We start from the raw sequence: 14,344 nt of genomic DNA, 5'->3' as shown, positions 1-14,344 counted from the left end.
AGGCAGGAGGTCTCTGTGGAGAAGTGGGGGGTGGTTAGGCCTCGGGGATTTGGCACAGCCTTGCATCACTGGTGCACGGTGACCTGTGGAGCTGTTAGTTAGAGCCCTGCAAATCCATGGATATCCGCTTTATATCCGCAGAGATCCACATCCGCGAATAGCGGATATCCACAGAGAATTTTTGTGGATCGGAGTACAGATATACATTTGGTATCCGTGAAGGTCTCTATTATCACATTCAGCCAAGATGAATGATGATCCAGAAAGCTCACTCCAGTAGAGCTCTTTGAATCTCAAACTCCTTTTCCTTTTCCCCTAGATAATAATAACTTGTTGACATTGGGATCTGAACTCTGCTAGCTACAACTATGTCAACATAGTTACTGCAAGCAAGATCTAGTCCTGACTATTGTGGACAGGGATTTTCTGATAACCACACCAATGAAACCAAGCTGTATAGATTAACTAGCAAAGCAGTCTTCAGCATGATTTTATAACAGCTCTCAGGCAAAACTCTGTCCACATTTGTCAAAGAACCTGTGCAACAAACCTGCCAATAACACATGCATTTAAGCACAATTGTAGCTAGTACAGTATATTCTATACTTAGTATGGAGCATTAACTATTGAAGCGTTTATGCAATACACCTGCTTTAATTCCAGCCTGGAAACTAAACATTTGAATGAATCACTTCTGCACCTGAGACCTCCATATGATATTTCAACCTGCTGATGGTGCATCCTGGGTCAGTTGTAGTTCATTTATATATTACAGAAGCAGAGGGAAACTAACAATTCATATTCTATTTCTGTTTAAGGAAAATAAAGAAAAAAGTCATTAGCAGATAAAGAGTAAGTGAAGATATTTTGATGCGTGGCTCATATATCTAGGTTCCTATTTCAATATACAACTGATATTCAATCCTCCATGCTTGTTGCATTTATAGCCATCAAGAACTTCTATATATACTACTTTAAATGCCAAATGTTTCTTTAGACAACTTCTGTGGAGATATGATGACATTTCAGAATTGGGATTTTTTTTCAGTGGAAGAAAAACTATGCTAAAGATATCTATATGATTAATCACAGTTCTAAAGCTTAATGTTAACATATATATAAATTGTTTCACATTACAATTACCAGAGCACCACTGCTGAGGAGAATCATGAAGACAATGAAGGTCTCAAACCAGTTGTGTTCAACTATCCTGTAGCAGGTTTTCCTAAGATTCCACCATATTTTTCCTTTCCCATCTTCTGTGCTGACTTGACAGCACTTGAACTTCCGTACACAGCCTGGTAAATGTGATATTAAGTTGTGAGACACGGAAATAAGATAACAATGTATTCTGAAGCCTTAATTAACTGATACTCATTTGACTAACTCTAGAGTTATTCTAAGGGATGTTTGTAAACAAGTGTCCCCCTGAATTCTTCAGCACATTAGTCTCACTTTTTGCAGGAAAAATAAGATTTATGTAACATATTTTAATACCACCTATTAGGCACCATTGGAACCTGCAGAGCTGTATGCCTGCTGCAACACCTCTGAAGGGGATACTAATGCAAAAGGGAACTGGGAGCATAATCAATACCCCCTCTTGCTAGTTACTAGTACTGTTGGTGAGGAATAGTTTATGGAAGCAAAACACTCCACTAGACAACAATTTGCATCACTCACCTTCTGTAAAACAGGCTTCTGGTTCAAGAGCTTCTTCAGGTTCTATCTCTGGCTGTTCTCCTTCTTGAGGAAGTCCAATATCAACTGTACTACCTTCAGATGAGCTGGATGCATTTAGCTTCTGTAAATAAAAGCCCACATAACTGTTTTTTAACCAATACGTTTATTTTAAACAGAAAATTAATATTTGTAATGCATAACAAAATACTCTGCATGTATTTTAGTGCTCTTAAGTTAAAAGCATATTACATATGTAATGACAAATTGCTTTACTACAGGCAAGGTCACAAGATTAGAAATGAGATCACATGGATTTTTTTCCTAGTGAAAGTATTCTAATAACTTCATACAGGGAATCACCAGAATAATTTGGCTATTTTCTGCACCACATATGAGAATTTTGAAATGAAATTTCAATACGGTTAAAATTAGGTGCCCTCTGTACATTGTGCTATTAGGTTATACCAATCATGTTACTGTATTGTAGATTATACCTGTGATACTCAGACTGAGGCTCCCGAGCCACAAGTGGCTTTTTAATGTGTCTCTTGCAGCTTTTTGCAGTACATATTATAACACTCTGTGATTTAAATATTAACCAGTTTAAGTTATCAACCAATCAGAATGTTTTTACTATATTATTAACCAACTAACTGTAGTTGATAAAATAATAAAACTGAGTCAGTCATTTTGCTGTGAGAATAATATATAGATATATCATATATATGAAAACTAAATATTTCCCCATCATACTGTTTAAATATGAATATCGTATATACTCATTCATAAGCCAAATTTTTTTAGTAAAAAAGGGAAGCATCAGAGAAGGGGGTTGGCTTATGAACGGGTATAGAGAGGGAGAGAGGTCAGACACAGCCCCTCCCCCAAACAAAGGGGGCAAGGAGAGGCAGCACAGCCAGCAGAGCCAGAAGGGAAGAGGCGGGGCCAGAGTCTCTCTGCTTCTGGCCACGCTGCTCTCCCCCCAGCTTCCAAAGCAACTGCAGCTCTGGGGCTGGCAGGCTGCGGAGCTGCCACCCGGTCTGGCCTGCCGGAGCATGCTGCAGCCGCACCATCAGGCCCACTGCAGCAGCTCCGCCCAGGCCAGAGACATCTTCCCCTGGCCCTCCCCAGCTAAAGTGGGAAGGGATGCGGAGAGTGTGGGGGTCCCAGGCTAGGGGTGTAGTCATGTGGGGGGTGGTCACAGGGGTTACTCCCCTGACCCCCAGCTTCTCCCCCGCAAAAAATTTCCCCAACAGTTGCTGTCCTGGCCCGTCAGGGTAAGCAGCTGGCACGTCGGGACACTTTGTTTACTTAGATTTACCTCCGTGCCTGCGGACGCTCGAGGTAAACAAACTATCTCAGCCTGCCAGCAGCTTATCCTGATGGCCTGGGAGCCAAAGTTTGCTGATCCCTGAATTATAGCGTCAGCTTATCAATGAGTCATAAAAATTTTCCATTTTGACTTATCCATCTTGGGGGCGGGGTCGTCTTATAAACGAACCATACTTATGATCAAGTATATATGGTATATAGCACTATAGTAAATGAGACAATGAATTCACATTACTGTGGCTCTTTTTAATAAATTGATCGCTAATTTGGCTCTGGAACCACTGAGGTCTGAGTATCACTGGATTATACTGTGGATAGCATATCATTTTCCCAACATTATGACCAAACCAATAGAAAGATGCGTAGCAGTATTTTCATGTCTAATGTAGATGGCATTCTATCAAATCTGTCAAATCTAAAAGTTGATATTTAAACTTTTTCATCTCATTGACATGAAAACACATATTACCAGTTGTTTATATGTACTTTTAAAGTTTCTAGATTTTCAAAAGAACAGCACATTAATTTTAGAGCAATAGCCATTATTTTGCATTCTCTTTTGCCAATGCACTTATATAGTCTATTGTGCATTTTGAAACTACTTGTTACTCTGGTACAGTACACATATATGTCCAGTTAATACATAAGTAAGCAGAGATATTCATACTTTTAGGATAGCTGAAATGAAATCAAACACTTTTCAGAGAAAATTGTAATATAAGAATATTGTGTCAATGAACCAAAGTCAGTGATGTAATCCAAATCTTCAACTTTGTTCTTTTAGGCTAGGATATCATATGGTTATCAACGGACAAATGTGAGTACCATACTAAATAAAAGTAGTTTTTATCACAGCGTTCTATGACTTCTTACAATGTTATTACCATGTAGTGTATAACATCAGTAAAATGGCTGCATTGATAAATAGCTAATTTTATAAAAGGAATGATGTAAGCAGATTGAGAGTACATACTCATGTGGTGTTAATGTTAGACAGATGGTTGCTGCATTGCAGCATTAAAGACACCTTCTCTACTTCGCTGACACTTTTGAAGCTTAGGTTAGAGGCATTATTCCAAGGAAGAACGTTCTATTATTATGGAGCTTCACCTTTTTTTAGTGCTTGGAAAGAAAGTTAGTGAAAAGAAAACCATTTTATCTCCTGTTCATCTTAATTTGTGAATACAGAAAGCAGACATAAGCTTATAAAATATTTTAATGCTGAACACAAAATACAGTACATTCTTCAGGCTTAAAGAGAACTGATTTGCTTCTCACGTATTCTAGTTTTACGATGTTGTAATTCCACTGATTTCAATAGATTTATACCAGTGTAGTTTAAGAGGCATGTCAGATTTATAATCCTTTGAGCGTAGCTGTTATATTGGTGAAATCAAATTGTTTACTGTAATTATATGAAATTGATTGATTCCCACAATTAAAACTGTTACAATTGACCCATCTAGGATGCCCAGACTTTGGGCCAAAATTTGATCACTTTATTTAAGTAATCCAGTTGAAGTCAAATGCGTGACTAGTATGAGGTGAATAATATTTGACGCTTTGATCATATTAGCAGATGTATTACTTTTGATTTAATTTTATATTGTCTTGTTTACAAATAAATCCTCCATTTCTAGCAAAACTATTTCTAGCAAAATATTTAATAATGCTGCATAAAGAAAATACACTAGGAAAACATAAATGTATTAGAATTTTTGCTTTCAGGAAATCTTGGTTTCCTTAAATCAAGATTACCTTATCTTTCTGCAATATGCATGATTTACATATACATAATATGCATGATTTACATTCAAATAAGGATATCCCTTATTTGAATGGTGTCTGAAAGTGCTAAGCAAGTTAGCATCTAACATGCCGGAGTTTGCTACTGCCCAGAGGATAGACAGCAGTCTAACCAGTGCAAATTTTGAGTGTACAGCCTATATGCAGGACTGTTAGTTGATGAGCTGCAAACTTAAAAAAAAAAAAATGCAGGAACCTCCAAATTACATAGCAGAGAGACTAGTGTCAATGATTAAATGCTACAAAATAAAATATTTCAAAATCTCATAGGACACTGTATTGTGGGGACTGTTTTGTACTGTGCTCTCTGTGGAAATTGTAATAATGATTACAGATTCAAATATTCAGGAATTTTAAGTTCGGTGGTGCAGTAGCATTTTCAAGTATTGTTGTAGGAAAGGGGGATGCAGACAACTCTTCACTCAGAAAACTTTAAAGGTAAATGTGTAAGTGCTGTAACCCATCCTGGGCAGATATATCAATCAGAAATGGCCCAGTATATATGATACAGTGGATGGTCCTAGAGCCTTCCAAGTAGGTGCTTTGCACTAACTGTGGGGGGAAGTGACCATTTGGAACAGGTCTGTAGAATCTGGGAAGCTAATGGAAATTCTGTGAGCAGTTTAGGGTCAGGATGGAACCCAGAGTGACTAGTTCTACTAATTTAAAATAAATTAGTGGTATCTGAAATGTCTGGTACTAAACTGGACAAGGATATTGAAATCTGCAACACTAAAAATATATCACTTTTTTCTTACAATTTTCAAATTATACAAAGAGGTGTAATGGTCAGTTTGTCTTATTTTTACCTAAACCTGTTCTCTTGTGTGTTCCCAAAGGAAGACTTACTGTATTCTTAGGGATATATGGATAAATGTTCTCCTATAAATTCAGGATCTTTTCTCTTTCTACAAGTCTTTCTTCCATTTCCAAACCCTACAGATAGCTTAGTATCTCAAAGAAGTGGACAGAATCTTTTCACATGCACAATATGAATGTACCCTATGGGACATAAAAAAATTACTTAGCTGATTTTCAGTCATCTAAACTTGCCCAGTCATAATGGAAGACACAATTTTCTTCTCAATATCAAAAATACACAATGTTAACTGCAGCTCAGGCTCACTTGAGTGGTACAGAAATAGCTGAATCAGGATAATCTCTGAACTCCTCTCCCTGTCACCTCTAGCAGTGCTGACTTTTTCAGGAGTTCTCTGTCCACTGGCCTTAATGCTTAGCAAACAACATATGGAAAGGCTTACAGTGATGAGGACTTGACATGAACTTAACTTCTTTGATTTCCATGACCTATACCTTATGGACAAGGCTTAGAGGAAGTCCTACAGGTGTGAAAAATTATTTCAGAGTGTATTGTGCATGTTATTTCAATGGAATATGGGTGCCTAACTCCTTTAGGCTTCTTTGAAAATCCAAGCCTATGCATATAAGACTAAATTCTGGCCTCCTGTCCATCCATGACCTTCACAGGGGAGTCAGTGGGAGTCCTATCCCCAGATATGTGGTCAGAAATCACCCAGTGTATTCTTTATGAAGATACATATATCAAATTTGCTGGAAATAGATATTGTGCAACACAAATCATCAAAGTAACAGAATTTAATAATTACATGAATTCAATTAGTATTCTAGTGTAATATATGCAAAATTACAGAAAATGCATTTTTGACACAGCAGTTTAGCTATTGTGAAATACTGCCTCTATAATGGTAAACTGACGAGTAAAGGGCCAGATTCTATAGTTCTCAAGTAAGGGCCACAGAGTTTGGCTTACTGTGAATACCAATTATCAATGTCAGGAAAAGCCATAAATAAGATAAACGTCAAAGTATATTCCAAGTACATAAATTTACACCATAGCATAAAAATTACCTCTTAATAATACAATAAATAAATAACTTTAAAATCAAGGAAAATGCTCTCTTTGTACACTGTGGAATTACATTAAGATTTTACTTGCATCATTCCAACCTGGGCAGCATTTATAGCAAAAATGCTGCAGCAATAGCAGAGCAAACAAAAATTATGAATTGGTTAAAAAGATAAATTGAAGTTTGAAAAATCTATTGTTCATTTTTGTAAAAGGAAAGTAAAGAGCTTAGAAACTCATTCATTGTGAAATGTGTTAATCCAGAAGGAGGTCATTGCAAGAATGAATACATTCTTATCACTGAAGTTACATGAGTTTTATTCTGTAAATTTTTAAAGACTGTTAGATAACTCAAAATGGAAGATTAGGGATAACCAGGATGAGAAGAGAACAAAATGATCAAGCAGAAACACAATATAGTATGACAATTAATTACCAGGAATATTAGCTATACGTCTTTATTGATGTAGGGTAAGTATTTGAATTTTATGGATGGTAAATTGGGTCTTACTAGTCTCTTCTCACCGAAAATCTGGTATGCTTCTTGTAAAGAGCTGTAATTATAATCACATGAGTTAAGGTAGGCAGATTTACAGTCTGCTTACCAAAATAATGAACAGCACCAATAGCAGTTGGTATTTGAAACAAAACAAACATATTTTAAGTTGTCTTGTCCTACTGAGAGTTCTGTTACTCTTCCACTCTTGATGTCATAGAAGATATATTTCCATAATATGCTGTTCCTGTATGTCTCAGACAAGGTTACTCTATCAACAACTATATAAAAACAATTACCCAACTGAAACTTACAATGAGTCAGTATTATCTGCAGAAGGGAAATTTTAACACTGATATGTTAAAATTATGTGTGAGAAAAGTTCTAAATATTGTAAAGATTACTCAACCCCTCTGTGTGTCTGTGTTTTTTTCATGTTGCGTTTTAATTGTGGCATTCTATATGGATGTTAATAAAACTAAGTACACATTAGAAGGTTGTTTATGAGGCAACATCTGCAGTAATTAAGATGTCAAACCATACAACTAAATTCAACAGGTCAAGAAAAGTTCAACATTCTTAAAAAAAGCAGTCACTGAAATGGCTCTCTAAAAATGGGACGGTTTAAAATTCCATAACACAAATAGCAGCTTTCAGTAACAGCCATTTTGCAGGTAAACAGCTAAATCCTGTTCTTGCATGAGGCAGATGACACAGGGTTGCGAAAGAATGTTGCATTACTCTATCTCAGTGGTTCCCAAACTTGTTCCACCGCTTGTGCAGGGAAAGCCCCTGGTGAGCCGGGACGGTTTGTTTATCTGCCGCGTCCACCGGTTAGGCCGATCGCAGCTCCCAGTGGCTGCGGTTCGCTGCTCCAGACCAAAGGGAGCTGCTGGAAGCGGTGGCCAGTACGTCCCTCGGCCCGTGCTGCTTCCAGCAGCTCCCATTGGCCTGGAGCAGCGAACCGCGGCCACTGGGAGCCGCGATCAGCCAAACCTGCAGACGCGGTAGGTAAAGATACTGGCCCAACCTGCCAGGGGCTTTCCCTGCACAAGCGGCGCAACAAGTTTGGGAACCACTGCAGTCTATCTGCATCCAGCACAACACCCTGGCACAAGTCAGGCCACTACCACACACTAACTTGTGCTTTAATATGTGGGGCACATTTTGGTATTAGCCTGGTTACTGCAGATAACAGCATACTGCAAGTCAGGTTGGGAGCAAGACATCTGTCCCCTAACTTGTAGACTGTGCCTGCCAATTTATAATCTAGGCATACCTCCAAGGCATCCAATAACTTCTTTCTCTGCACACCAGTATTCCGAAGAACTACATTTAGTCCACATTTTATACTGGACAGCATATATGCTGCCCTTTGTGATGCAATGCATCCCTAGATACAAACAAATTAATTATCAAAGACAAATTTTACCTTTGTTAACATACCTTTGGATATGTTAACAAGCCCATTTTGATCCTTATCAAATACTGAATTTCTATGTTTGAGAAAGTATGTAATCACTCAGATTATAATAAACATATCAGAGTTAACTGTTAGGGTATATCTACACTGTAGCTGGAAGCATGCTTCCCAGCCCAGGTAAACAGATTTGTATTAGCTCTGCTTGAGCTAGCACACTGAAAAATGGCAGTATGGACACTGCAGCATCAGCATCTGAGCTGAGACCCAGAGGTCAGGTGGGCTTGGACCTGAGCAGCTAGTCTGAGCCACCACCAGTGCCACAACTATCATAATGCTATTTTTAGCCTGCAGGTTTGAGCGGTGCGAGATTGAGTCTGTGCAGCTGAAAGGAGAGAAGTGTATCCTGCTGCAGTGGAGACGTGCCCTGTAACACTATGTTCAAAAGTCAGGCTGCTCGACTGGAAGTTACAAAGAGAGAATGTTTTTTTCCTGAATAGCAAACTAAGAAAATTATCGTGATTCAGTGGTGTCTACTTTGACTTTTGATATACAGACACCTTCCCTCCTACTTTTCATATAATATATGAAAGATACAAAAATACTTACATAATGTTTAAAGCATCATTATCCTGGTCAGCACACATAGGTATCTTTAAAATTTCACATTTACCAGTAACACCTTAAGTCATGCTTCAATTAGCAATATGATACAAGAGGAACAGCTCTTAGTTTAGGTTTTTAAATAGAAATGAAAAGTTGAAAGCAGTCTGGCCACGGGGGAAGGATTACAAAACGTAGCAACAGAGTCTATCAAGAGCTTTTAGATATGATTTATTTTTTGAACCTCACACACACCTCACAGATTTATATAATTTTGCTTCACTTACATCCAGGCCCCTTTGAACTTTTAGCTTTTATTATTTATTTATTTATTTTTAAAATGCTAAACTGGGAGTGATAAACAGCTCTGAGTTTAACTTTTTAAAATAAACATCTGAAATTTCACAATTGGCCAGGATGCTGTTGAACAGCTGCTGAAATCAGGTTGAAAGGGACTGAGGAACCAAAGAGTAGAACAAGAGGGAGTAGAAAGATGGTGCAGACAGAGACCCTGTTTTTTTAAAATAAACAGCTTTTTCCAAATACCTGCAGAAAAAATATTTAAAATAACTGAAACAATAGTTTCCTCATTTCTCATTTTTAACCCAACTTACTTATGTAAGAGTTGCATGGATACCAATAGGTAAATGAGATGATCTGTGATGAAAATGGTGATGTTATATCCAAATTGATACAATCAATTTCAATACAGCTATATCACAAACTAAAAAGGCCAAATGGCTAAAAAGAATTTAACTTTAGACCCTGAGGTCCAGTTTCTAGTTTCAGTGTGCACCATTGCAACTCTGCCACTATAACGAAAAGCAGAATTTTTATGTCATTCTTTATAGCCCCAATATACCATGGCATAACAATTCTGTCAGTTCAAAGAAATGGGAGATCACAACTAAAAGCAAATTAGTAGATATTGACTATGGCTGGGCAAATACCATAAAAACAATAAATGAGAATTCTTGTGATAAAACCACTGCTATGCTTTGCTGCTATTCATAACCCATTTGATCTGCCTATTTGTGAACATTTGGGTAACCACCAGGCACGAATAGCAGTTCAAATACATACAAAAGCATTCACACTGGAAATACTCTAAAGGCTTCTTTAAAAAACTGTTTAATTCGCAAAATCCAACATGAATGTTCATGGCTAATTCTCTAACAGAGAAAGGAGCTCCTGTTTATCAAGTTTAGATAATCTAATTGGGAGCAGAAACAATATCTTGTGATTAATTGACTGATCACATAGTGTGGAATTACAAAATACCAATATTCTGTGACCAATCTGTGAACAATCCATAGGGTTGAATTATTTTACACAAAATATTTATTAAACAATTGTAATGAATCATTATAAAATCACAGACTGTTGTAAGATAAGGTATTCACCACACAAATTTCACCACCCCTAAATTCAGTCAATGTCCACATTTACAGTGCATTTTGTGCTGTTCCAGATTGACTACAGCATCATATTGCTTCGTGACATAATAAATAGCATGGTAATGTTGAGTGGGTGAGATGGAGGACAGAACAAAAGAGGACATCCCTTGATTCAAAGTCAATAATACCTTGCTGATTAGAATTTTCATTTTACTTGTGATTCAAAGATGAAAATATGTTCAGCTTCCTCACAACAGACAGTTTTATCACTTTCAGATTTTTTTTTTTGCCAATTTTTAGGATGGGTGTCTTCATTGTATAAATTAAAAAGCTCCACGATGATCAAAATGGGTTAGATTTTGCTCTCAGTTCCCTCTCTGCAATCCCAGACTTTGATAAGGGTATGTGCGTAATTGAGTATAGAACTGGTTTCCAAATGTTTGATTGGCAGAATATCAGTTTTGTGTAAGCTGTTTTCCCAGATGATGGTAACATACTTTGATTGGGTAAATTAAATTTAAATGTTATGCTATATGGTGCTTCTGTTACTGCATGATATAGTCCATAATAATTAAATTGCCTATACAAGATTTAGAAAACAACAAATATTTCTGAAGATAAAAAATATAAACAAACAATTACACACAAGTGGATGGTTATTTGAATTTGCAAATTACCTTAATTAAAAACTAAAATATAATAGCATAAGAAAATTCCAAAACATCAAGCAGCTTTCTATTATCAATATAACATACTCCTGGGCTTATTAAAAAGGTTCCTTTTTATGTTTATGAGAAACAATATTCTACTTGGTCCCTCTTATACCTTAGTTAAACTAAATCCCAAAACTTTATCATCAAAGCTGGAAAACTTACATAGCATGCACTTCAAACATGTGTTAGAATATCATTAAAAAGTTCATAGATAAGTCAGGATCTGATTCATAAAGATACTGGGGGGTGCCAATCTTGCCTGACATGCGTTGATGTGAGTCACATGACTCAGCAAAGAGCAGTTTGAATGTTTCTACTATATTGCAATGGATGGGCAAGAAACATAGCTGAGTAGCATGCAGGCCAGTCAATATCCATTAGAAAATATATTTATATAATTATATATATTTATAACTTGTTGAGGTAACCTGTGTAAAAGTGGTGATACGTTGCTCTGCCTGGTTAAAAAAGCACCAGAGCTGCATTCTTGATTGATCCAGCTTGATTTTACGCCTGTGAGAAGTAAGAATTGTAGGAAATGAAGTTCAAGATACCAAGTATCTCTGCTTTTCTGCTCTGGAAACTCTTATACATTTGACTGATTAAAGACTTCAAACATTTATTTTAAGTACATTCAGAGACATATAATGAAATGTAAGAGTGTAAAATAATAAATGCTTTAGACCTCTGAATCCTGATTAAAATAAAAAATACATTATAACATGATTACAATAGCTCTAGAAGATGCCTCCATCTGTATTAAGAATTTTTAAAATATCAGATGAATATTTTTGATAAAATTATTATCCTGAAACCTACACTTTGGAGGGAAATCTAATGGATCACTATTTCTATGGCACCCATTGCCAGATTGTCTACAATCTGAGCCAATGTTCAACAAAGGAATGAAAAAATTCCTTTTGTATTCATTGGCTGCTGGATTGAGCCAGAGCACCAATATGTTATGTGATAGTAAATTGGGGTCCAATTCTGGAAACCATCATTGATGTGAGTACTTCTTACTCATACTAGTAGGCCCATATATGTTAATTGCCATATTTGCAGGGAAAGCCGTGCAATCTGTGGCTAAATAACAGAGTAAAAGAGGAAATTAGAGACAAAAAGACATCTTTTAAAAATTGGAGGGCAAATCCTACTGAGGAAAATAAAAAGTAGAGTAAACTCTGGCAAGTCAAGTGTAAAAGTATAATTTGGCAGGCCAACAACAAATTAGAAGCGAAACTAGTAACAGACATAAAAACTAACAGCAAAAACTTTTTAAGTACATCAGAAGCAGGAAGACTACCAAACAGTCAGTGGGGCCATTGGACGATCAAGGTGCTAAAGGAGTACTCAAAGAATCTAAATGAATTCTTTGCATCAGTCTTCACTGCAGAGGATGGATGTAAGGGAGATTCCTAAGTCTGAGCCATTCTTTTTAGGTGACAAATCTGGGAAACTGTCCTAGATTGAGGTGTCAATAGAGGAGGTGTTGGAACAAATTAATAAATTAAACAATAATAAGTAACCAGGACCAGATGATATTCACCCAAGAGTTCCGAAGGAATTCAAATGTGAAATTGCAGAACTACTAACTGTGGTATGTAACCTGTTGCTTAAATCAGCTTCTACACCAGATAACTAATGTGATGCCAATTTTTAAAAAAGGTTCCAGAGGTGATCCTGGCAACTACAGGCCAGTAAGCCTAACTTGAATACCAGGGAAATTGGTTGAAACCACAGTAAAGAACAGGATTATCAGACACATAGATGAACATGATATGCTGGGGAAGAGTCAACACAGCTTTTGCAAAGAGAAATCATGCCTCTCTACTAATCTACTGAAATTTTCTGAGGAGGTCAACAAACACGTGGACAAGGGTGATCCAGTGGATATAGTATATTTGGACTTTCAGAAACCCTTTGACAAGGTCCCTCACCAAAAGCTCTTAAACAAAGTAAGCAGTCATTGGATAAGAGGGAAGGTCTTGAAAAGATGGCAAACACAGGATAGGAATAGATGGACAGTTTTCACAGTGGAGAAATGTAAATAGCGGGATCACCCACAGATCTATACTAGGAGCAATGCTTATTAACATATTTATAAATTATCTGAAATTGGTAAACAGTGAAGTGGCAAAGTTTGCAGACGATAACAAATTACTCAAGATAGTTATGTCCAAAGCAGCTGCAAAGAGTTACAAAGGAATCTGACAACACTGGGTGTCTGCCTGGGCAACAAAATGGCAGATGAAATTCAATGTTGATAAATGGAAAGTAATACATGTTGGAAAACATAATCCCAACTATAGATATAAGACGATGGGGTCTAATTTAGCTGTTCCCATGCAAGAAAGAGTTCTTGGAGTCATTGTAAACAGTTCTCTGAAAACATCTACTTAATGTGCACCAGCAGCCAAAAAAGCTAACAGAATTTTAGGAACCATTAGGAAAGGGATAGATAATAAAACAGAAAATATAATGCCACTGCATGCAATTCTGGTTGCCCCATCTAAAAAATGGCATATCAGCTCTCGGCCCTACACACAGGCGCACATACACATTGGCTGGCTATCTTGTGGTACATTAAACACACAGTAAGGCCTTTGGGGAAAATAACAGGCAGTTGGCCCAAAACAGGGAGTTCTAAGGGCTCTACATTCTTGGCTTCATGATGCATTACAATTTCTACATATAGTGTGGCTATGACCAGTAACTTAACTGTAAAACAGCAGGAGTGAAATCTTGGCCCCACTGAAATCAATGCGGAGTTTTCCGATCAACTTCAATGCAGCAGGATATTTTGTTTTGCAGAGTCATTTACGGGAAAATACAAAAAAAGGGTGGGGCGAGCTTGACATGAAAATAGAGGGAATGTATTGAACAAAGATGCCATTTTTAGTCACTTTTCTGACCACAAATTCATCTTAGCAGAAATGTCCTCATTCTTCCTATAATAGAGCTCACAGTAGAGCAGAATCATCCAGAGAGGAGCACGAACTAGAT

The 14,344-nt window shown here is 37.0% G+C and overlaps 1 protein-coding gene across 5 annotated transcripts in view; it reads right to left on the bottom strand.

The window, feature by feature from the left end:
* Positions 1 to 14,344, bottom strand: part of LOC144272510 (sodium channel protein type 2 subunit alpha) — a 95,834-nt gene that overhangs the window by 27,431 nt on the left and 54,059 nt on the right. For all 5 annotated transcript variants that reach the window (XM_077830647.1, XM_077830650.1, XM_077830646.1 and 2 more), the window contains exons 17-18: positions 1,684 to 1,804; positions 1,144 to 1,298 (exon numbers count right to left, since the gene is read on the bottom strand). In XM_077830647.1, the coding sequence (XP_077686773.1) occupies positions 1,144 to 1,298; positions 1,684 to 1,804 (276 nt within the window). The remainder of the gene's footprint in view (positions 1 to 1,143; positions 1,299 to 1,683; positions 1,805 to 14,344) is intronic.

This window comes from Eretmochelys imbricata, chromosome 11 (assembly GCF_965152235.1).
Source record: "Eretmochelys imbricata isolate rEreImb1 chromosome 11, rEreImb1.hap1, whole genome shotgun sequence".
Lineage (NCBI taxonomy): Eukaryota > Metazoa > Chordata > Testudines > Cheloniidae > Eretmochelys > Eretmochelys imbricata.
Note: the sequence above shows the minus strand (reverse complement) of the source record. Positions and strands in the feature narration are given on the sequence as shown.